The 25,414-nt window shown below is 33.8% G+C and overlaps 2 protein-coding genes across 3 annotated transcripts; both read right to left on the bottom strand.

Annotated features, from left to right (window-relative positions):
- Positions 1-6,917: 6,917 nt before the first annotated feature.
- TOZ (Transducin family protein / WD-40 repeat family protein) lies at positions 6,918-18,426 on the bottom strand. Of its 2 annotated transcripts, none has more exons than XM_088120998.1 (14): positions 18,064-18,426; positions 17,387-17,569; positions 15,817-15,963; positions 14,606-14,820; positions 13,966-14,245; positions 13,279-13,413; positions 12,958-13,076; positions 11,992-12,148; positions 10,993-11,239; positions 10,830-10,906; positions 9,905-10,024; positions 8,385-8,494; positions 8,116-8,290; positions 6,918-7,749 (listed from the first exon to the last, which is right to left on the bottom strand). In XM_088120998.1, exons 1-14 carry the CDS (start codon positions 18,361-18,363, stop codon positions 7,378-7,380), a joined length of 2,637 nt encoding a protein of 878 aa, XP_087977124.1. In that variant the 5' UTR covers positions 18,364-18,426; the 3' UTR covers positions 6,918-7,377. The 2 variants fall into 2 exon arrangements, with proteins under 2 accessions (XP_087977124.1, XP_022148583.1); XM_022292891.2 differs by having other exon boundaries at positions 8,364-8,494; positions 18,064-18,425.
- A 2,896-nt stretch (positions 18,427-21,322) lies between these two features.
- On the bottom strand, positions 21,323-24,383 carry LOC111017150 (cinnamoyl-CoA reductase-like SNL6). Its single transcript, XM_022292831.2, has 5 exons — positions 24,190-24,383; positions 23,905-24,059; positions 23,005-23,196; positions 22,586-22,923; positions 21,323-21,709 (listed from the first exon to the last, which is right to left on the bottom strand). Exons 1-5 carry the CDS (start codon positions 24,305-24,307, stop codon positions 21,619-21,621), a joined length of 894 nt encoding a protein of 297 aa, XP_022148523.1. The 5' UTR covers positions 24,308-24,383; the 3' UTR covers positions 21,323-21,618.
- Positions 24,384-25,414: the final 1,031 nt, after the last annotated feature.

Genomic DNA, 25,414 nt, shown 5'->3' with positions numbered 1-25,414 from the left:
TGTGATTTCTATATTATATATGGTCGTGCCTAAACTGTACAAGCTTCTTTCAAAACATACGGCTAGCTTTCTGGAGGTAAATGATAATATCGATTTTATATATATCGTACAATAAAGTACTACATGAATAAATACATAAGAATCTAAACCTGTCAAATCACTCGTGTTATGATCTTCTACATTCTAAGTCTTTTCGTTGCCATTAATCTTTCATTAATTATTTAACTTTTTAAAGATAAATTAATTATTTAAAATAAATATAGATCTATATTTTGAAATTCAATATTTCACTTTCGATACTATGTGCAACTTCAACCATTCTTTTTTCAATACAATAATATATGGGAGTGAGGATTCGAGTTCACGAATTGAAGATAGATATCTTAATCGGTTGAGTTAAGTTTAAGTTGGCACAATCAATTACTTATCTATTCAATATGTAATTAATAAACAAAACATGTCATTAGACTCTATATTCATCCTTTTATAAAGTTTAAAGACTAGACTGAAATGAGACAGACAATTTATATTCTTTTTGAACATTTTTTAAATGTTGAAGTTTTGAATTTAAAACATGTTTTTTTCATTTCAAAATTTAAAACATGTTTTTTTTTTCAATTCAAAATTTAGTAAAATTAAAACAAGTTGAAATTAAAAATAGGAAAAGATTCAATGAGTCGTTACGAAAATTGTTCAAAATTTTTATAAATGAAAAAAATAAAATAATGTATTTGTAAATATGTCACACTTTAATTTTTATATATATATATATATATATATATATATTTTTACCATAATATCATCTTATGTGATTTTTTAGACTGGGCAAGTGACATATTGTGTTTTTCTTCTCATTTTACATTTTAATTTGTTAATTTCGTAAAATTTGAAGTAAGCTTCCACAAAAGTGTAATATACTATTTTTGTTATGTCATCTTATAATTTCTTTTAAATTGTCATAAATTTGATCCCGTAGCTATGTTTTGAAAAATATTTATAAATATGTATTTTTTAAGCTAATTACAAAATATACTTTTTTTTAATATGGATATATATAAATTACGAGCTACGTTCGCTTTGGTTACAAAATATAGTGTTGTTCACTGATTATTAATTAGCTTTGATAATGACAATGACATTGGTATGTTTTTATTTTATCTGATAATCATGTTTTCGTATAATCGATAATATAGTTACACCAAATATTGATTGAATATTATAACAATAATTTCTACTTTTGTTATATTTATTTTAACTTTTTTTTACAACTCTCTATAATATTTTAATTAGAAATCTCCCATCTCTCCTCAATTATTTTACTCTCCAAAAGAAAAGTTAATATTCTTGCAGATAATTTAAGATATTTGCCAGCAATTAATGGCTTTTAATTTGTCTGCAATTGCTTTTCCATTTCTATATTTTACTTGGAAAAACAATTTAACAACTATTTTTTTCTCCTTCCCTTTCACTTTGGAATAAAATTAAAGAATAATTAGCAAATTATTGATCATAAATTAGCTCAAACAACAAATTTTTCACATGCACAAACCACAAACAAAGAAAAAAAATAAAAAAGCAAAAACACTAAGATATAAATATGATAGCTTTAGTTTGAGTGGATGAAAGAAAGATGAGTCGGTGGATTGGAAGCAAAGCAAGAGATTTTGGAGGAATATACAATACAAATATGTTTAAATAACTAATTTTTTAAAGTTTTTTTTTTTTTTAATGTGTGTTCTTGCATATGATTCATTTTGAACTTGCTAGTTCTTGTAAAACTATCATGACTTTAATATGTACGTGAATAAAGGGATGTTTGGATAACGATTTTTATAACTCAAGTTTTTCAAGGTATAAGGATGCAAATTTAATATTTACGAAAATTATAGTAACTACAAGAAAAAGGAGTTTCAGAGATGCACGAAAAATGTCGCTGAAAACTCCAATTTGTCGCTAAAACTTTCAGTGACGAGAACTGATTCGTCACTGAGAATGTTGCAGATAACGCGTCGATTAAAGTTTCAGCGACAATCATCGATGTTACTGAAAATAATATTTAGCAAAATCTTTAAATGTCCCTAAAAATTTGTTCCACAAAACACATATATACCTATTTTCCAATTTTTGTTCCAATTTCACCTTCAATTTTGTTCATTTTCTGTGATTTAAAACAACACATATATAATATGTTGTTGAAAATTATTTTTAATATTAAAAAATACGTAAGGTTCTCCAAATGTGTCTGTTATAACAAAAGAGCATTTTCTGACTACAAATAAGAATGTCTTATATATAGTATATTTGTTTTAATTACATATAACAAAATAAAACATGTGCGCGAAATTCTTCTTCTAAATGATCCAACACAGCCGCTCTTGATGACATAGTTATATCCTATAAAAAAATAAACATAACTTAACGAAAATTAACAACACAACTTATTTAACATGAAAATATAATCAAAAGAGTTTTTCAAAACCTACTAAACAACCACATACATATATATATATATTTATATATAGACACCAACTTACTAAATAATGAAAAACAAAGTGAAGAACACTAAACTTTATAAAAAAAGGTTTGGAACTCCAAAATCTAAACCTATAATCCAAATCGAGGAGAAATCCATAATCGAAATTGACTACAAGAGAAATAGTCACGACACCCAGACCAATGTAGATCTAACCATATTCTATTAACACTATAAATAACTCAAATGCTCCTAACTTCATAAAATACTAATAAACTTATATTTATATATATACAACACAAGTGATAACTACCATAACGGCAAGATCACAACATTTTAACTACATCAAAACAAATATTTATAAATGATGACTACCATAACTGCAGGATAGTCACAACACTTCAACGCACATCAATTCCAATATCTATTATAAAGTATCATCTACTTAAATACTCATCCACTATGGACAATATGTATAAGTACCTTTTTAAACGTCATTTGACATTTGAGAATTGGCTCCTTGGGACTATCCTTCTCCAGCATTACATAGTCTGTTTACAGTTTCCTACAACTGACTCAATTGAACCATTTCTGATTCAAGTAGGCTTTGTTGCGTTTGTACAACGGATTTTAATTGAACGATTTGATTTCTTGACTCTCTATTTCTTTGAGAACTTCGTTCATTCTGAGCCGTTGACGTCGGTGATCCACATCCAAGTGCATCTCGCTTGCCTTGTACTTGAACACTGATTTGTCAGGTTGAAGGAGGTTCTGCACCTTCGACCCAACTCCCTTTCATTCCATTATTACTCCCACAAACCACATAAATAGCAATTTCACCAACATCCCAGCACAATAAAAATCAAATGACATCATAATAAATGCACAAACACCACAATACTTAATTTCAATTCTGATCCATGATGTCGATTTCAAAAAAAAAATCTGAAAAAAACATCCATAATTTTGAAGCAAACCTCACGATGGTTACGGTTACAGCAGCTGGCACGAGTGAACAATATTTTGATAAAAAAAAATCAATCGAAGAACTATAGCATACTTGTGTATGGTTGAGAGGCGAAACCCAAATCGATCTGCGGCGGAACGGTGAACTATTGCGAGCGCGACGGAGCCACCATGATGGGCGATGGAGCGAAGATGATGGGCGACGACGAGGCGAGACGAGGGGCAGAGAGAGAGGCGAAACCGCGAGCGTGATGAAGCGACGATGATGGGCGACGGAGCACCGACGATGGGCAACGGCAAGGCGATGATGGGTGACGGAGCAGCGACGGCGAGGCGCAAGGAGATGAAACGGTGCGAGATGGGCAGAGAGAGGCGAAAACAGCGAGGGTTCGAAAATGAGGAAGATGGGTGGGTGGGGTTTGTAAATCAGGGTTTTCAGCGACACATCCACTTATGTGTCGCTAAAAATAATTTTCAGCGACGCCACGTGGACCGTGTGACAATCAAAGTCATTTTCAGCGACACGGTCCACGTGGGGTCGTTGAAAGTGTTGTTTTAGTGACGCTGAAAATTAATAGGTTTTTGCAATGTGTTTTGTAACATGTCGCTAAAACGCACCGCAGAAAGCCTCTTTTCTTCTAATGAGTGGTTGGAAGTGATTCGATTCTAAGTAGAAGTTATTATTTGTAGATCATCTTACATTATATGCACGTGGTGCACTATGATATTGTGACACCCGAGTAGAGAGGAGAGGTACATGGATGAATCGATACCACATCCGAATAAGAGGAATCTTGAGATCATGGAAGCATGAAGAAAGACATAAAGAATTCATAGTCACTACCTATACCAACAAGGTGTACATTATTCCTTTTCGGTGGTTCAAATTGCTCTTCTAAGTAGCTCAGATAAAGACGATGGTGTAACCAGGTCATAAGAAAATGTCGAGACAAATAGTTGTCGAATCTTGGACCTAGGGCGTTATACTATGCTAGTTTGAGAGTGGAGTTTGGTGCACACTTGAAAACCCATCATTGATCATAGTTCTTGATAAAGAGTTGTTCCACATATTCATCATAATTATATACATGTATGGTTGGTTTATAACCCTTATCGTTAAGGGTAGGGTGAAAAAGAAAGAAGATTAATTAGTTAAAATGTAGGATCTGAATAAATCACTCCTCAACCCAAAAGCTTAACTGGTGGGGTTTGATAAATTTAGTTTATATACTGGATATCTAACAGTTTCCCAATCCCCTTTCTATGAAAAATTTTCGACAATTTGTCTACTCAATAGAGGTTGTTGTTTCTATATAGATCTCTCACTACAAGAATACAAATAATGTCTACTTACTTTTTCCCACTATTTTCATTCGCAAATAATTCTTTACTGTTACTAGTGCTCGCATTATTCATAAAATGATACTAATACGGCTGACAACAAATGAGAGTAGTATCAATTTGTACTAGATGTCGTCTTTTCCTCTGTAATCGGTAGATTTTTCAATTTTTCATAAGATGATTAGGCCATATCAACAAGAATAAGAAATATTTTTGTCCTATTCAATTATGAGAAGAGTTTCATGGTCTAGTAAAAAAAAGTGTACTATGATGCATCCATAAATATCTCATACATTCGTTGGTAACTATCTTGCTTTAGAGTTAAGTTTTACCTTACCTATAGAAATAACTTTTTAAAAAGCAACGGCCCATCTTCTTGTGTATAAATAAGTTAAGAATTTCTTAAAAATTTTGTCGGCCTCAATATATCCATTAACATTTTTCTTGTCATCAAAATTTAAAATTTCCATCGATATTGATATTTCTATTCTCGACTCCATCACAAGCCCATCAGCTAGGCACATACCAATCAAATCAATAGCAACATTAGGCATATTCACCCATGCTTTACCAACATCTACTTTTGCCACAATATATTTTTTGGAAAGGTTTGCCACAAATATATTGTGCTCAATAAGTACTCAATCCACCACTGAACTTTGAAAGCCTCACTTTAATACCTCCCATGCCTAGACATGTACATCAAAATTCAAAGCATGTGACAGTTGGCCCTCCAATTAATAATATTTATTCTTTTAATGTTTATACTTTCAAATATTTTATCTTTTAAGTTTTCATTTTTTGTCATTGCCACTAAATTTTCGTATTTCATTTAATATAGATCGTACGTAACATCACGTGAACTTGTATTTGGAGATATATTAGTTGAATTTATAGTACTATATCGTAATAGATACTCCTTCATCAATATTTAACTACGTAATTCGATGGTCGATTCCAAATTTTTAGAATCGACTGATCGATCGGTCGGTACTAATAAATCTTTAAAAATCGACCCACCGACCAAGGATGTATAATATATATCTATTTTTAATATTTTATTATAAAATTAATGTTATTTTAGGGTTTTAAAATTGAAAGGTTTTCGGTCGTTTCTTTTTCAGTTCCTTTGTGGATAGCCCACAGTTCACTTCCAGCTTCTTCTTTATAGTTCTTCGCCATTCGTTGTCCAGATTTTGTCCCGCTTCTTCTTCTTCTCTTCTTTCGTGCACAGAACCGCAACTCTCCTACCCCTTTCCGGCGTAGGGACCAGACTAGCATAGTTCTTACATGCAAAACGAATGGAAAGAGAAAAAAAAAAGGTAAAACCAACAAAACCGACCGACCATCGGTCGGTTCGGTCGGTTGACGTAAGATTGCTACAAAAACTAGTTGGTTTCTATTAGGTCGGTTTTCAGCAACAGTTTTGGCAAAAAATCGATCCCGTCCAACCCATGTTCGATCCCTACTGCATACTATAATAGGTAGATTAAAATATAGAATTTAAACTCGTGTAGGTATAAAGGTGGGTGATAATAGTGGTACTAGCATATAATGAAGTTAGAACAAAAGAATAAAAATAGAGAAATTTTTAATATGCATTTTCAAAAATATATTTGAAATTCAGTTTATTTAAATGGTACCCTTTTTTTTAATTTTAAAATTTTAAAATTCTCATCTCTAGTTTAAAATGCATATTTATTTTATGTCATTTAGGTGATACATGTCTCATAAAATTGGTTTTGAAACACTGCAAAATACGGATTCTCTCGTATCAATTCAGAATAAGGGGATAAAAGTTACAAAGAAAAAATCCAATCAAAAGTTCAACCAAATATATCTTTCAACAATAAAAGTTTTAAACTTTCATTGATATATTAACTTTTCCATGCAACCATAGATTCAATGAAGCGATATTTTTATCGTATCACAAAAGAATGAACAAAATATAAGAACATATTAACAAAATCATTCATATACCCATATTATGATAAAACACTTAAGTGTTAATTTAAATTATTTTTATAAATTTTTATTTTTATATTTTTTTTCAAAAATATTCATCTTGATATAAAATTGAGATCTCGACATCAACAAATAAAACCCCCGCTTTGTCCACAACCACAACACATTGAAATAGACATGAAGGAATCAAACTATTTCATCACACGGTGGCCCCATCCACAAGAGTACTCACAAATTTGTTTGAATAAATCTCATCTCATCCCCTTACAAAATCCCTAAAGCTAATCTTCTATATGCAACAATTTCTGAATTGGAACATGCCATCTCATGTAATAAAAGATTTATGAACAGTAACTAACTCGCTCAGATTTCGAACCATTGTTGTAACTTCATAAGCTTATAATTAGAGCAAAATTTTGTCACCAAAAGTGAAGCCGATGCTGCGGAGCCACCATGGTGAAGTAGAGACATGGGAGAACAGTACAATGCTGTTCATCAGTTAGACATTCTTTTGATACAGATTCAGCATCTCACAACTTGTCCGCACCACCGGCAAGAATGCATGGAGAAACCGAGAAAACACACCCGGTTTGAGGCTAATAATGGCTTCAAATCAAGCATCTGAACTTGTTTTACGAGGTTAACGGTATAGCTGCAACTTCAGTATATGCTACACCCCCCTTAGCTTTCTTTTTTGATCTACTTTTAGACTTTGTGTTAGATTTTCGCTTCTTGGAAGAAGCCTTATCTTCCAGCTCATTAGGTGTCGAGTTCTGCTCGTCGGTATGTTCACTCAAAAGCATTATATCTGCTGCGGTCTTCATACTGATGTCAACTGGGGGCTTGTCATTAGAAACTTTGGCATCAGTGTCTGGTTGAATCACTGACATTCCAGTCAGTGTGTAGTCCAACAAAAATGTGCTTCTTACAAGCCTGTCTATCCTGCTAAAATGCCTTTGGGAATATGGGATTAGACCTTCAAGTAGTTCCCCAATACCTTTGATCTGAAAAAACAATGGATATAAATATTCTGGAAACATGAGAAAATAGGTAGCTTCTACTCCCGAATAACCTTGTAGTTCATATAATTGAACTTCATTTCATTCCTTTACTTAACTCAATTCCAAATGTTAAACGCTTATTTACCAACACTTTTTTTTTTGTTATCAAATCTTATTCATAAAAACAATTTTGAAATCCTAACCCAACTTTGAAAACTAAAAACAACTAAAAGATCTACTATTTATTTTTTAGTTTTCAAAAGAGAGCCACTAAAAGGAAAATCATTTGCCTAAAATAAATAAGTCGGATAAATTGAAATACCATAGACGTTTTCAATGTTAAACTTGAAAAGAAAGAGGAAGACGCACCTCAGTGATCTCTGTTGGAGGAAGGATGCTGAAAGCTCTGAAAAGCACAAATTGTGCAACGTGGCAAAGTTTAGGCTTGGTATTCCATTCTCTAAGATATTCGAATAAAAGACGAAACTCCTCCTTTCCAAGGACACCAAGGGACTTCCCAACATGATTATCACAATCATTCTTGCTGTTGAAAGAGTAAATCTTAGTATATGCCAATGATGTGTACACACAAATCAAAATGTAAAAGAATTAGTAACCTGCAAAGTTGAGAAAATAACTCATATAGCCTATGTGGCCTACGAAGTTCAAAGGCAATTTGAATCGCTTTTGAGTAGTCAGCATCTGAAACAGCATTTTCCAGCTCCTGGCCTTTCAAAACACCTTCTTCCTGCATTTGATCATTGAGCACGTTAACTAATCTATATACTGTATTTTAAAAGAGCTAAATGTAAGAGACTTCTGATTATCTTTCAAGCTCTTAGTTTAATAGGCAAGTCCAAGACTAATCTCCTCTTAATAGTTCAACATGTATTTAATAATAAATACTCATCCAGAATCTTTTGATTCATTATTTATATATTAAATGTAAAAAATAATCCAAAAATCATTTAGGTCGGTTGGTAACTTTGTGATGCAAAAAAACATTCATTGTAGATTTAAATCCTTTTTTTTTTGAAATCCGTGTGTCCGGGCCAGCTTGCGCGCACCTTGACTAATCACGGGTCAACCGCCTGACACTAGTACATTTGGTTGACAAGGTAACTCGTAGGATATTAAATCCTAGATAGGTGGCCATCATGGTTTGAACTCATTCCCTCTAAATCCTTTACTATTTACAAAGGCCCCCTCATTGACCACTTGAGCCATCCCATGATGGTTAGATTTAAATCCTATTTGGCTTTTAGTTGGGTCCCTCAACCAAATATCGTTTCCATCTAAAGTAAAACTTGAGTATTCTCCTGAAGCAAGGAATCATAGGACTTGGCTACTTATGCTGAAAAGAACTGAAAGAATTTCTGAACTCGGTAATCAGACTTTTCCTTGATCCATAAAGCTAATATGGTCATATTTAACTCTAATAAGGATGCTGCTTACCTGTAAACTCCCAAGAAGTGTAGGTTTTTGTATCTAAACTTTTCGATATATCAATAAGAATGACTCCTTATTCATAATAGGTCATATTTGAAGTAACTGTTAACCATAATAGTTTAAGCTTATTGTGAATGTATGGGATAATCGGCCCAACATATTACCTTTCCCCCATGTCTAGATATTCACCCACTTGGGTGGGCCTTAACCTTCTTAGTCGGGCCCAACATCTCAACAGCAATCTCCTTGGGTGCGAAAAGGCTCAATTTGAAAAAATACCAAAGCCTCTTAAATCTTTAATTTCTTATAATTTAGCATCATTTTTTATAAACAAGTCTGGAGCTTTGCTGCCTTATCCTCAGGGCACCCACACCTGCCCCAATTATAAGTTAGCATCCATTAAACTGATAGAGCCCAAACTGCTGTGAAGGTTTGCACCTTTCCTCACTTGAGGAGAACTAGAAAGATATTGAAGGATAAAAGATAGAAGAACTACGGGTAAATCCCAAGAATTTGAGGTAATTGGATCCTCCCCCACTTGATTTTGATATTACTCAAGTGAGTCAAGCCAAAACCAACTAAATCAATGTCTACCTCAATCCTTTCCCTCTCACTCTATCCATAAAAAATCTCCCTAACAACTTCCCTAACTAATTACTACAATACACAATGCTAAAGAACCAAAAAGATAACGAGATATCCATCTAACCTCTTTACGCAAAGCTTCCTCTTTATCAGATGCAGTAGAATCATACCATAGATTGACAGCAGCATCACTACCACCCGTAGCAAGCATCTCTGTCTTCTTTCCCACAGCCAATGCCCACACCTGCAGGCTAAAATGTAGTCAAATAAATACATAGAATCAAAGATTACTTTACCTTATTTTCTTTAGATAAGAAATTATTCATTAAAACCCAGAATATATAAAGACAGACAGATTCAATAAACAAAAAAAGAATCATCTCCAAAATACAGAATGAGACATCTTGTTTCTAGTTTGAAAAACTTCCATCAAAAAGGCTCGAGTTAGAGAGATTTTTGCTCCAAAGAGTAATTTCACATCACTATCCACCACCCGCTAGGTGATGCATGAGGCAGGCACCGAATTTTTTACTAAAGCCTCATCAACAAAGTCTAATTTGCTTCGTAATAGTTACTTTACATGGTTACATGTTAAACACATCCCACCCATAGACAGTCAAGACACAAGCAGATCAATTACAGAACTGCATAATTTAATACTAAATCCTAATCCTTAAAGATAAAGTGTAAGGGGGGCCAAATCCAATGGCCATTGACTTCGTATTTACAATTTAGAGATAATGATGTATAGGAGGTTATTTTAGGGGGAAAATGGCATTCTGTGATACTGAAAACACTATCCAGACCATATTGGACATAAAAACAAAATGGACTGATGATGCAGCCTGAGGACCTAATTCTCCCAAAAGTATGCAAGTTCCCTTGGCTTTCAGGGGGCTGACATCTTACTTATATCCTCCCTCAATTTCTAGTGGTTCAGAAGATTTTGTTTCTTACAGAAAAAGAAATAGTACAGAACAATGAATAAGTTTAAATAATAACAAAAGAAACAGTAGCAATAATTAATAATAGCAGAGCCAATTACTCGCCTTATCTTCATGCTGATCGTAGGTAGCAATCCGCTCCTCTGTTTTTACTGTCCATATCATTACTGATCCATCAGCACCTGAAAATACAATTATTTGGTTATGCTATATCCAACATAGCATAATTGTGACAAGTGCTAAACTCAAAAGTGGTGAGAATCAATACCACAAGATACAAGTTGGGTGCCACGAGTAAGAAAAGAAGCCCTTAACACACTTGACATATGACCTTCAAATGTTTTCAAGCAGGAACCATCTGATATTGCCCATATCTTGATAGTTTTATCACCAGAAGCAGTGACCACACATTGATCAACTGGAGAAAACTCTACAGACCAAATCCCCCTTTTATGTCCTCTGAGCACAACTACAGATACCAGATCAGGAAGCCTCCAAACACAAGCAGTTCGGTCCTAACAAAAAAAATCCAAACACGCATACTAAACTAAGTCAGAATTATTCAACAGAAAGTGACAACATGATACTTTTTTTTTTTGGATATCCGTGAATGTCTGAGTCAGCTTGCGTGCACCTCGACTAATCTCACGGGACAACCGTCTAACCCTATTACATTTCTTGATTGTAGTGGAGCTTGGTATATGTTAATAGCTTATTAATCATTTGGTATATGTTAATAGCTTATTAATCATTCAAGTGTCCAAAATGAAGGCTTTTCATTGGTAACACGCAACCTCTTATTGGTGCGAAAGGAAAAAAATGGTGAACCCAAACTTGCAAAGAAAACTCCAATTGGAGTCAAATTAAATTAAAAATAAAAATACAAAAAGAAAGGACAATATAGTTACAAAAGAATGTCAATGATGTGCTCCAATTAGAAGCCAAATATTTGGCAGTCTTGTCTCTAGTGGAGTCCAAGATTAGAGAGCTTTGATCTAATATTAAAGTAGGTTAATGTTGCTTAAGATAAAGCACCAAGGAAAATTAGAATCAAATCTTAGTAGTAAATATTTAAAAATTTAAACATATAACTAGTCAATATAGATAATAGAAAAGAAAAGCAAGGGTCAAGGATTTCATTGTCAACCTGCCGGAGTGTCAGGAAGTCACTTATTTGGAAGTTAACTGAAATGTTAACTTTTTGGGACAGAAAGCCAGGAGAAGAATAAAAGAACTGAAATGAAATGCTAAATTACCAATTACTAACCTGAGAACCACTACAAACTAAACTGTCGTTTGGTGCAACTGCCAGGGAATTGATATCCTTGTCATGGGCAGCTACAACGGCCTTAGCTTTCAAACTAATGGGCTTGTTTGCATCCTCTGAAAGACCATCAAAACTCCACACCTTAAGAGTACGATCACTAAACAAGACAATGATATAAATTAATCTGTCAGCGAGTAATCTAAAAAACAATTGAACAGAAATGAAAATGTGTATATGTGTTTTATATGCACTATATGAACAACAGTGGCCAAAACATTGATGGCAAAACTAAAGAAACCCATCCAACCAAATAACAAAATGGTAGTTAAAGCATAAATTCAGAAAAGATGAGAATCATATTTTTACACATATTTTTCTCCATTGTTTGTGGGAGGTTGGGCTGGAACCGTCGGCCAATAATGCATCATACATTTGTGCTATTTTGAGTATGTGAGAAATTTAGCTTTTTATTCTTGGTGTACTCGTTTCAGATATTATCTTGTTCGTCTTTTACATTAACGTCAATAGTAGTATTTCTTTTTAATCTCCTTTGGCTCTGAATGGACTGGCTTATCCTACCTCCCTTTTTTACTGTTCACTACCCACTAAAAAACAAAAAAAAATTTTGTTTCCTGTAGAAGGGAAAAAAGACATAGTACTATATTCAACTGCCAGGTAGGATAAGTTATAATAAGGAATCAACTTTTCGTGGTAATCATACTACATGCTGCACCTTAGTTAAACCAAGTACACCAATAAAATGCAAAAGAACTGGCCTCCTCATCAGAGACAGATATGGCGGACCAATGAATTGATCACCACATGTCCGTCATTAGTTAGAGAAATCTCTCTCCAAGTGAACTTCATGCACTATCATTAATTAAATATTTCTAGCCCATGCCTCTTCATATAGAAAACACAATTGTAAAGGAGATGAGGAAGCAGACTTGCAATAAAACCACCTACCTACTGCCACTAACAAAGAAGTCCCGTTGCTTCTTTGAAAATGCAACTGCTCCAACTGCTCCCATGTGACCGATACCAATACCAATGCAAGTTTTGCTCTCTGCTTCCCACAACCTAACCTATACAGAAAAAGGAAGTACATAAGGTAATCAACCATAGGAATAAAGTATAATTGACAAACTACTATAAGGTGACAATACTTTCTACTCGGGTCAAATTCAGAATCCCGACTACTTAAAATCACAGCAAGAATAAAGTCATAAATGACGAAAAATTTTGCATGCTGACAAAACAAAGGGAGGGAGGGAATGGACAACTTACGTTATTGTCTTTACTTCCAGTAACAATAAGCGTGCTTCCAGAGCTTGATACACAGGAGTCAAGAGAAAGAACTATATCGGTGTGACCAGCCAATATGTACGAACAAGACATGGAAGCAACATCATAAACCCGTATCTGTAAACATCCAAATTTTATAAATTTTACAATCAAGATGTACAAATAGTCTATCACTATCTAAGTGTAACGATAGTGATAATAGATTATTCACATCAGTAGCAAAAATCAGTAACAGAACCCAGCTATAGACACAGTATGGTCATCAAAACTTAAGTCCAAAGAGAGGATTTCTTTTTTAACGAGATACGAACTTTTCATTGATGTAATGAAAATGAACAAGAAATTATTAAGTCCAAAGAGAGAGGTTGCAGAAACAGAACAAAGAAACAACCACTAATTGCTTTCGTTTTTTTTTCTAAACCTTTCTTTCTTAACCCCATACATTCTGTAAGAGCTTCATTTGCCACTAGTATTCAGTCTATTAGTTGTCTACCGAAAACAAAAACAATATGCCTAACCAAAGTAGTCACTTGTATAGCTTTCCACAATCTCTGTGCAAGCATGTTTTAGACAACTTCAAATACACTTATCGACAAACTAATAGGGTGAAAGTCCCTTATATTTCCAGCCGCTTTCTTCTCGGAGATCAGGGATTAGGTAGCAATTTACCTGTTCAACATTGGTGGCAACTGCAAGAAATTGTTCGTCGTCACCTAAGAACTTCATATCTACAATCTCTTCATTATAACCTGTCAGCCTCTTGCTTATCATCAAACTCAACTTGTCTTTCAAGGTTTTCACTGGAGAATAAAAAAGAAACTGCTGATCAGCAGTCACACAAAGCAATCCTCGATCAGAAGGCAACAAAGCAGCAGCAGTAAAGCCCCTATTCTGGTCATCGTCCTTGAGAGAAACATCTGAGGACTTTTGCTCAAACAAGCAAACTGCACTGCAAATGTAGATTAATGTAAAAAAGAACGTTCATAATACAGAAAAAAAGAAGTGTTGAAAAAGTTTTATGACCTATCATGTGACATACAGTGCAACCCATCGCACAAATGATTGTAAAAACATATACAGACTAGGTAAAACCAAAACAACAAAGTAGGAAGTAAATGCCCAACTAACTATTCTTTCTGCTTACATTTATTATATTAAGGCATGTGATCAAGGACAATCATTTCCTACTCACCCAACCTGTACTTCTCTTATTGTCAATACAACTGTTCCTTAATATACATGATAAAACGAAATAACCAAACAAAGGGCCCATGCATGGAGGAGCAATATATGACAATTGAAACTATACCTCTCGGAACTCCATAAACGAACAACCCCACGTTCTCCAACAGTGATAAAATAAATTTCTGGGGACCCGCTAGTTTCCTCTCTTTTTTGACTGAAAGAACCAACACAGGAAGCAAACTCTGATCCAGAATGAATTACAAGTACAGCTTCAAGAACTTCGTATGTTAGTACAGTCTTCTTGCAGGTATAATTATGCAAGTTCCACAAGTTCACAACCTGAAATCATTATATTTTTCGGCTTATTACCAGAAAGTCGCTGGAGTACTACCAATATATTTAGTAAATAAGTACCATTCAGTACCCAAGAAGTAACAAAAACAATCAACAGTTGACAGCTTATTGAGAACTGGAACTGACAAGTAAAAAACCTAAGTAATAAACACAATCAACAGTTGACAGCTAATTGAGAAAGTGATCATATAGTACTGAGTTAGATAAATAATCATCTTTTTTTGGATGAAAAACATTTCACTGAAAAGATGAAAAGACAAAATGAGGGAGAACAACTCCTCAATCCAAAGGAATTATGAAAACACTTCCATTGGACTATAAGAGAAGATAAGCTATAAATGTGAAAATATGTAGAAATGGTTTTTTCATATAAGAAACTGAAATTTTTCATTATTAAAGAGAGCTTGTCACAAGAGAAGGACCCTAATCAACCAATTTACATCATGAGAGAACGGAAAAGATAAAGAATCAAAGAAGCTGTCAAAGGTAAGAAAATTACAACTCCCAAGTAATGACTCCCTTCTCCAGAGAGCAGTCAAACCTAAACACCCACAATATTTCCAACCTTCTTCTCTCTCATGCCTTCTATTTTCAGATCTACACCAGCCAGCACATCAAGATTTAAACCCCCAAACCTTCATCAGAGTACAAAAATCTAGTTACTCAGGTATTCCTAGTAACAGCCAAGTCAGTGACCAAGTTTCTAAGACAATTGGTTTACTTTGCATTTGTTGCAGTACTAGTGTTACAATTAGAATTACTCAGTGCACGTTGCAATATTAATAAGAATAATAAACGAATAAAAATTCAACCACACGTAATTAAACTTGAAAATAAGGGAATGAGGAGATGGACAAGATAAGAAACTCCAATAGCAGATCTGCACAGTAAATTGTACTTTTTGGGAAGTTAAAGAAAATTAAAAATTAAAAAAATAATAAAAAGGAAGGGGAGAGGAACAGAGAAGAAATTAAGCCTTGCCTTATCTCTTCCAGCACTTAGTAAGGTCCAACCATCTTCAGATATAGAAAATGAAGTCACAGTTGATTCATGACCAAGTGTAGCAATGCACTTCTTAGACATAAGATCCCAAACTCGAATGTTCCCATCCTCACTTCCAGAGAAAAGCTGAAATACTAGAGTCAGTAATGGCCAAGAATACAACTAAGAAGAAACTGAAAACAAGGCAATCTATCAATCATGATGTTTCATGTTAAGTTGAAGTCCAACACTTTTAAGTTTTAAGGCAATACCAGAAGCAGATACTACAGATACTATTTTTTTGGCATTCTCAAAGATAAAAGGCTCTGATGAATTTGGACACAATCAAGGAAGACATAAACCACAGAATATTATTTAAAGTTAGACTTAGAATACTTGCTAGACTGTTGAGTCCAATAATGTGGAAAAATGACAAACCAAATGAGAGGGAGAGAATTGAGGAATCTGTCACTCTGTGACTCATTTTGGACTAAGAGAGCATGGAGTAGCTTGGCTAGCAAGGGAAGCAGGGGAGTTGAAAGTCTGCAAGGCGATGGTCTGGAAGAAGAGTTTGGACTGACCTGATTGTCAAGCAACATAAAGAAAACGTACTTCAAACCACCTTTGTCATACCCTTCAGGGATCACGGCACATCATTCTATTCTACCCTTTTAACATTAAGTCTATAAATTTATGCATTGCACCTTTTCTATTGGGGTCTGTTTAGCCAAAGAACAAAGTCTTTCGTTCATTATTTTCTCAAGAAGAGATTACCTCTGGAAATGGAAGGGAGAGCTTGGAGGGTGCCAAAGCCAGCTAGCTGCTAGCTTAAACTCTATTTAAAAAACAAAAACAAAAAAAAATGAGGTAACATTCTGAAAAGGAGCCACTGAAAGAGAAAGAGGTAAAGAAGATGGGGAACGGGAAACGAGCAAGGAGAAGATCCATTACAAAGAGGAACAGAGGGAGGAGGAGGCAAGAAAGAGGGGAAGACAGAGAGGGAAGCGGAGAGAAGGAGCATCATCCAAGAGACAGGAATTTGTATTCTAAAACCGCTAATAAAACTCTTTTAATCCTTATTCCTTATCATATCAATTGAAAGTTAGCTCCTTAGTCGAGTCCTTGGATTTTGAATTCTATTCCAGAGCAAACTATCTCAAATTATTCAAAATTTCCACATCTAAAGACCTATGGGTCAGCAATGTTGGTTTTTACTTCATTGTTGTGTAGATCATTGACTTAGCAAGAAACTTGAATAATTTGGAGAAGAAAGAATGGCTTCTTTTAATGTCTAAGGCGGATTTTCTTCGTCCCAAACAATAGATAAAAAGGGTTTGGATGCGGGATATCTCTGGTTATCTGTCTTGCAATTTTTTAGTATCTTGACAGCTACTAGGTTTACTGTTGTCTCTTGTAAAACATCGACTCTCTAACCTACTTACTTTAAAGTAGCATCCTGTAACAGGGGATGATAAGCTGTGAGGTTGTTCTAACAATTTCCCTTACAATGCATCAAACCATTACCAAATAACAGAAGTGAAGATAAAAATGTTCTGATTTCAATACTTACCAATTGTTTATTAGGATCAGGATGAAATAGAATGCTAGAAACAACCCCTTTGTGACCCGTGAAATAATGAGTACAAAAGCCACCATCGACATCCCAAACAAGGACCTTCCTGTCGGCTCCTGCAGTTGCTAACAATCCCCCAGATAAATGGCAATGCATACCCATCACAGGACCATCATGCCCCTGTTAAAGTTAAAAGATAAAACAAGGAAACAAGCAACAAAAAGGTAAGCATCAGAAGTCGCTCGCTATTAAAACATTGATAAACGACCAAAGAAAAAAAAAACATCGAGGTAAAAAACGCCATATTACTTCGGTAGTTCTCTCTTCCTCAAAACAGACAATATGTTTAATTCATAAGGTAGTCAAATATTCCCCAAAGTCAGACATCAATAGTCAAAAACCGCTTTAACAATTGTAGTCCCAAAGTTATGGACTCCCCAAGTTCCTAGTTTTCCTTCTATCAATTCTAGAAAATTAAGGTCTTCCGATCGCTGATGTTTAAAAGTCACCCGGAAAAAAAAATGAAGTAACAATAACCAACTTGCATAACCCATTCATGTTCAAGCATACATGCCAAATTCGGCTCCCATTAGTTAGACCGTAGAAGAACTTAATGCACCCATTTCCCCAAAAATCAAATAAAAACACTCAAGAAATTTCAATCCCTCAGTTACCTTCCAAGACCGAACACACTTCATCGTCGAGAGGTCCCATACTCTAATCTGCCTGCTGTGACCCGCAGAGAATAGCAACTTATCATTTGGACTCAGTGCGAGAGCGGTGAATACCTCAGACTCACCACCCTCCACGGTCGACCGAATGGCTCCAGTGTCCGAATCGACAATCTTTATCGAGTCGCCACATGCACAGGCGATGAAAGAACCGTCAGCTGCTACTACAAACGCCCCACCTTCGTAGAACCGTTGAAGGAAGGGAACGCAACGGTAGTTTCTCTTGAAGGGAAGGGTCGCCATTGAAGGCACTGCAAGAAGAAAAGACAGGGTTTTTGAACAGAAGGCCAAGACGAAGCTAGGGTTTAGGACACGTTTTATACCTCACTGAATGCCATATTAAAAAGTAGTGGGGTGAAGAACCGAAATCGGTTCGATACGGTTCGAGTTTAGACCTCCCGATTGTAGTTGTTGCAAAGATGGAGGATGGCAATGTCATCTACAAAGAGATCAGTGTGAGATTTTGATTGCAATGGTTGCTTAATTTAATTTCTCCAAAGTTCTAAATGGCTGTGCTGTGGGGTCGAAAACACAATGAATAATTGTAATTATGAGTGTCCAAAAAATCCGATTATCGAAAAAAAATCGATGAATTCAATCCAACCTATATGATTTGGGTTGATAATAATTTATTTTAGATTGGATTGGATTCAAATAAATTAAAATTGTCTAGGTTAGTTGGTTCAAGATTCACCAAAAAAAATATTTTGATTGAACCCAATCAACTTGAATTTATTATTTATTTTTAAACAATTTCTTTTACTCACCCTAAAAAGTTATATTTATTTTATTTTTATTTCATCCAATAATTTTTTTGAATTATTTATTCTACCACGGTTTTTAAAAACAATTTTCTTTTAGTTTTTGGAGTATTCTTTTCTCATATAAATAAATTGGACTTACGAATTTTGATGCACTGAGACAATATATTTAAAATATTACCATTTTTTTTTTTGTTTGTTATATAATACTTTAAATAGGTGACCCAAATAATCCGAATCAATCTCACCCAAATATTTCATGGTTGGATTGGCCTAGTTGGGTTTGTTATTTAATATGGACGATTTGGATTGAAGAAATTTACAAACTGAAGGTCTAAAAAGTACCTCAACCCAACCGATCATGGACACCTTTTAGAAAGCTAACCAGCAAAGCCAACAAAGTATCTCTTGGGGTTGAAAAGAAAAGAGATGGAAATAACAATCTTAAAATTTTGCCTTCAACAAACAAAAAACCAACCCGCGATTCGAGTTTAAAACGAACTTTTTCGGATCGGATTTCTTGCTTTGCCCTAAAATCAAACTGACCTAAATACACTCGGATTTCTAAAAAAACATTTTTAATACATACTACCATTTCTTAATTTTATGTAAATTATATAAATGTCATTTTTATAATAATCGAGAATATACTAAATTTTATTAATTAATTATTAGCTAAAATAGCAAGAGGTCATAAGTAATCATATTAAAGTATCTCAAGATTGTTGTCATAAGAAAACTTTTGGTTAAAAATCACATTTTGTCCCTGTACTTTAACTAAAGTAACAATTTAGTCCCTCAACTTTCAAAAGTAATAATTTAGTCCCTGAACTTTAAAATTGGTTACAGTTTAGTCATTGTCGTTAACTATTAGGTTAAATTTAACAGAACTTTGAGATTGCTGTCATTTATGGGTTGGTTTAAGATTGGTTTGGTTTAAATTTGAGTTGGTTTAAGAATTAAAAAAGAAATGGAAAATTAGACCCCTTCCCCACCATTTTCGACGCCTCTCTGCAAAATTTCAGGACTCTCACGGTCAATTTAAAATGGATTCTTTTGCTTCCCTTTTCCCCTTTCCTCTTTCAGGATTTTGCTTCTTTGACCCACCATCCTTAGCCCTTTATCGTTTTCTCATCTCTGTCAAAGAAATTGTTCATTTCCCCCATTGGGTTTTTGAGTTTTGGGGTTTTTTCCCTTGCTATTTTAGCTTTTCAGTTGAATTATACAAAGTGAGGTTCTTTCCCCAATTTCTGTATCATTTGTAGTGGTACAGTTTTACCTCTATTGATGGCATGTTGATGTGTCTCTGGCCCTTGAAATTGGTTCAAGTTATGGAGTTCAACGATGAAGGTAGAGATGGGAAAGAAGACGGTTCCCCTAAAGTTCCAGAGCCCAAATTACCTTCAGTTATGATTTTATTTTATTTTTAAAATTATTTTTTTTATAATTAAAATCAATGAGAGAGAGGACCTTTTCTTGGAACAGTGGCACCAGCCAGTGGAAGAGTCACCGCAATTGCTGAATCCCAAGTTACGGAGGAGGAAAATGAGCAAAAGCTCCATCTGTGGAGTCGAAGAGGAAGATGGTGAAGATGGAAGAAAAATCGAATCGGTCCTCATTACACTTTGAAAGAACTCTCGATCCTATTCAAATGTGTGCAGGCTATTTAAAAAATGCACAAAACCTACGACAATGGAACTGAATTTGCCTTTTTGTCGCTACGGATATTTATGCCAACGAAAGTATAGTCGTCGGCAAATATATCTTTGCCGATAAAATGTTTTAGGTGGCTAAAGATGTTTTTGCTGACAAAATATTATTTTCATCGGCAAAAACCTACTGTAGCGATTCTCCCCGATGAGCGAAATCTTTTTGTCGGCAAAACCTTTCCCTGGCACATTTTAGACTTGTAGCAACGATTTTTCTTAATCAGGAAAAATTAGATTCCTTTTAGTGATGTATTAATAAGCTTAGGTAAGAATCGACGTGATATATAATAAGGACACTTACAAGTTTTGGAACATGAAAGATGACTCGATAACTTTATTGAAAAGATATTACGATTGCCAGTAATAGTTAATCACTTATTCGTCACCTCAAATTAGCTATAGATTGGCCGAAAGACCTGAAATAATAGAAGTCCAAATTTCACATGCATGCTAGCATTAGAGCAATATACTCGTCACTCTAGTTAGGTAGGATATAATGTACAGTCTCATATTAGTCCAAATAAGAGGAGTCGAGACTTTAGAGTATTGACTATTGTCCTTATGTAGAGTGATTGTTTTCGATGTATGAGTAGAGTGAATAGTAATTCATAAATTAAGCAAATTATTTTCTTTGATATATTTAAATCTTCATTAAAAAAGAAAAGAAATATATGGTTGATATATTGAAATTATTATACATCATGAATTTGAGAAATGTGACAGGCACATGTGTAAGTAGAAGATTTGTTTTCTTATTTCTTTTTACATATACATATCTATCTCGAAGCTCTGACGTGTTAGACATTTATTTCCTAGCTTTTAATTTAGATATTGTTAACGACTTTAGAAGATTAGGCCTTAGGTTTTGTTTAAAACTAATATCCATCGGTTCCCAAATATTACTTCCAAAAAATAATAAAATAAAGCCCATTTACATTATAATGGGACAACAAAATGGACCTAATAATGCACAGATATTAAATAAAAATTGGGGAAATATAATTAATTTTTTTGGGCAGGTTTTGAAGTCAACATGCTTCCCCACTCTCATAATCCACCATCAATTTGTTTAGTTTCTTGTTGCTTATCCCTTGTTGATACACAATAGAGCTCTCCAAACTGCACCAATAATAATTAAAGAAAAGAAAAAGAGTTAATAGATAACCCAAATTAATATCTAGCCACATCATAAAGGACAAAATTGTAATATCCATCTTCAATTATTACAATAAAGTTATTGAATTTTCAATTTGCTTGACTATATCATTAGATTAGAGTAGTCGCAATAAACTCGTCAATTTGCTTGACTATACTCTCAACCATCAATAATTTTTAATCCATTGACTTTTTTTCAATTAAGTATTAAGAATATAATTGGTGAAACTAAAACTCTAATAACTATATCATTACTATTCTAATTATTTAAAGTAACTTTTAGTTCTATTTTTTAAAATATAATTTTATGTGAGTAGTATATAATATATTCATGTCATCATCTCCCTATTGGAGATGTTATTTTTAAAAAGAAAAGAAACTATTGGATGTTAGTCACAATAAATATACCATCAATGTTCATATTTTTACATACATAACTATAATTCAAACTTAGAACTATTTTAAAACTTAACTAAATATAATTTTCTAAACTTCAATATCAAAATCACATTGAACCTTTTTATAATTTTTTGAAATATGATCTAAATAAATAAAATATAAAGGCCAAGCTAACATTTTAAGCCTCAATAGATAACTATTTTTTTTCTATTTTTGAAAATTAAGTGGTAAAATTATTTTCTGTACTCATTTATTTTTTTATATAATTTTTGAAAACGTTTCCAAAATTTAAGTAAAAATTAGTTTATTATTTTTATACTTCACTTAAGAATTTCATAAGTATTTTTAAGAATCGTAAAAACATGTCAACGAAATTGTGATTAGACAAATATAATCTTTTAAAAATAGAAACCTAGAAACAAAATCATTAGTAGAACAAACCTGGGAGGTGAGGGAGATTCGGAGGGCGGCAATAGCATGTGGGCCAGCCTAAGAGCTTCTTTTTGAGAATTAATGATATTATTGAAGCAGAGATATCGACCGTAGGATGAGACATCTTCAAAAACGCAGATGTGCGCATCAACCATGAATTTAAGATCAACGGTCACGAACAGCCCATCTTCATACATCTCAGCCGCTCCTTTCAAATACGGGTTGTTGATCGTCAGATCGTGGCCCATCAACAGCCCTCCATTTATGGACACCATATTGACCCCTCGATCCATCGCCAGGGCCCACGCGGTCTTCTCCGCCAAGGTTTTTGATAGAGCGTGCCACAGCTGATCAAAACCCACCCCCACAGTCAGAGAAAAAGAGAGAGAGAGAGAGGGGTAAAATGGTAAAATGGGCAAACTACTTACCTTATACTTCTTACAGAGGTTGACGTCGCTCCAGTGGCGCTCGTCCACGTCGGACGACATCGTTTTGATGCCGTCTTTCCAGATGACCGCCGTAACGGAAGACGTGAAAACCACCTTCTCGATGGTTTCCGTTTGGGCACATGCTTCCAGAACATTATGAGCTGCTCTTACTTCAACTTCCGCCATTAATTCCTGCCATTTCCATTTCCATATATTGCAATTTAATTTCATAAATTAATGTAAAAAAAATCCTAAAAATGTAAAATAATCAGAATACTAAATCTTTATCCCTAAGCATTAAGCAACGTTCACAGGTTCAACATGACATTTTTATGGTGATGAAAAAATTGACAAAATAGTAAAAAGTTACGGGTAGATATTTATTAAAAATTAATAATCCACATTTAAAATCTCGAAAATAATTGAAAAGAGAAAACGAGATCAATATCTAAATAGGAAAAAAATTCAAATATTACATCTCCCATCAAGAGATCGTAAGTTCGATCTTCCGTTTCGGTATGCTATACTAAAAAAAAAGTTAGTTATTTAGAAGAAATTCATTGTAATATTTTTCTTATTCAATTATTTGATAAGTATATTTCTCCAACAGAAGATGATGAATGTATGTCTATGCAGGGTGCAGACAAGACGTTTAGAGCACATATTGGGTTTTTTTTATATATTTAAAAGAAAAAAAAACTAAAACTAAATATTTAAAAATTGAAAGACAAAAACAGAAACAATATGCAAATTTAAGGCTGTAATAGGATTTAAAATCAAAATTTTGTAATAGGATTAAAACAGTAACCAACTAATTAGGGATTCAAAACAACAAATCACAGATGAACATTATAACGATCTCACTGCAGAAAATTCATTTTCAGAGAGAGAGAGAGATACATCGTAGGTGGAATGATCCGGAGGAGGTTGAAAGGAATAGAACAAGGCGGAGCATCCTTTGAGCGCAATCATAATGCTGTGATAATCCAACGGATCCGAATGGAACACCTTCAATTTGTTCAAATTTCCCTTCAAGTTCACACTCTGCAAATCCTCTGCATCGATCGCAGAAAACATTTTCAATTACTTCCGAGAATCAAAATAATCAAAATCGAATTCAAATTGAGGAGAGAAATTAGAGAGAATGGGAGAAGACGATGGAAGGCGTGGATTTCGAGATTTTACCGCGGTTCTGGAGGGAGGCGTGGACGGTGTAGCCTCTGTGCAGCAGCGACGCCACCAGAGCGGCGCCTAGGCGGCCGGAAGCGTCCATTACGCACACAGTCTTAGCGGCGGGAGCCATGAGAGGGCTAGAGAGAGAGAGAGAGAGAGAGAGAGGAAATTTTGGTTAGAGAAAGGGGAAAAGGGGATTAGTATATGAAGGAAGGGGGGGAGAGCATTGAAAGAGGGTTGATGGTTTAGTTGGGGAGTTGGAGGTTAAGAAAGTTCATGAATTATTTTGAAATTAAATCATTTTTTATTTTTTTTTTATTTTTGCTTTTTAGAAGTCAACTTTATGAGCTATAAAAGTAATTTGACTTTTTTCTTAATTGTTAAAATTTCAACATTTGATGTTTATATATGAAGGTATGTAAGACTCTTGTAGGGTGTTTATAAAGTGCTCGATTGAATTAGTTTTTTATTTTTTAATTCTTGAAGTTTTGAACTGAGGTATTAAATACGACATTTCACGAAAAATGAGATTATGAACTAAATATTTAGTTCAATCTAAAATATTACTGATTAATTTATTAACATATGTGTTATAAATTTTGTATATATGTTGTTTTATAATATCACAAAGTTTTAATATATTATGTTTTACATGTTAACCTAAGTATAGTTCATCGAGTTAAGACACTTATGTTAGATGAAAGTTGTGAGTTCGAATCATTCGCCCACATGTTGTATTAAAAAGAATCTAACAAGAACTAAATGAATTTACAAATATATGAAACAATACCTTCACGAAAGTTTTTATAATTTTACATTTTAAAATTTTAAATTTATAATATGAAAATATTAAAAAATATAAAAATAGTTTTAAAAAATAAATATGTTAAACAATATTCACTAAATCTATTTGCATTCAGGGTAGGCTGTCTCTAAGCTATCTAAGCTAGACGACCAGTTAATTTTTGGTTTTAATAATATTTATAGAAATATTGTTTTTTTTTTTAAGGAGAAGTGGTATTTTTTTTCAAAATATTTTCAAATAGTTTAAAATTATCATTTTCATTACAAATATTCTCAAAACAACTATTTTTTTACAATTCTTTTTTAGAAATATAATATCTCTCTATCTTGATCTCTTCTATATTATTTATTAGAAACACAGATATATTATCAAGAACAATAATTAAGTATTTGTTGGTCAACACTCATCTTAGTATTAAGCACAAACGAGTTA

The sequence above is a fragment of the Momordica charantia genome (genome assembly GCF_013281855.1).
Source record: "Momordica charantia cultivar OHB3-1 chromosome 2 unlocalized genomic scaffold, Mcharantia_2.0 BLBB01000002.1, whole genome shotgun sequence".
Taxonomy (NCBI): domain Eukaryota; kingdom Viridiplantae; phylum Streptophyta; class Magnoliopsida; order Cucurbitales; family Cucurbitaceae; genus Momordica; species Momordica charantia.
Note: the sequence above shows the minus strand (reverse complement) of the source record. Positions and strands in the feature narration are given on the sequence as shown.

Bases quoted from the DNA above. Each gene is read 5' to 3' on its own strand.
- LOC111017150 (XM_022292831.2), bottom strand. From the start codon at position 24,307: ATGGCTCCCGCCGCTAAGACTGTGTGCGTAATGGACGCTTCCGGCCGC. The intron at 24,060-24,189 runs GTAAAATCTCGA...CGATCGATGCAG, and splicing joins CGCCTCCCTCCAGAACCGCG to AGGATTTGCAGAGTGTGAAC. The intron at 21,710-22,585 runs GTTTGTTCTACT...TTATTGGTGCAG, and splicing joins GAATCTCCCTCACCTCCCAG to TTTGGAGAGCTCTATTGTGT.
- TOZ (XM_022292891.2), bottom strand. From the start codon at position 18,363: ATGGCGACCCTTCCCTTCAAGAGAAACTACCGTTGCGTTCCCTTCCTT. The intron at 13,414-13,965 runs GTAAATTGCTAC...GGATGTTTACAG, and splicing joins TTGCCACCAATGTTGAACAG to ATACGGGTTTATGATGTTGC. The intron at 10,025-10,829 runs GCGAGTAATTGG...TTTAGCCTGCAG, and splicing joins ACGATCAGCATGAAGATAAG to GTGTGGGCATTGGCTGTGGG.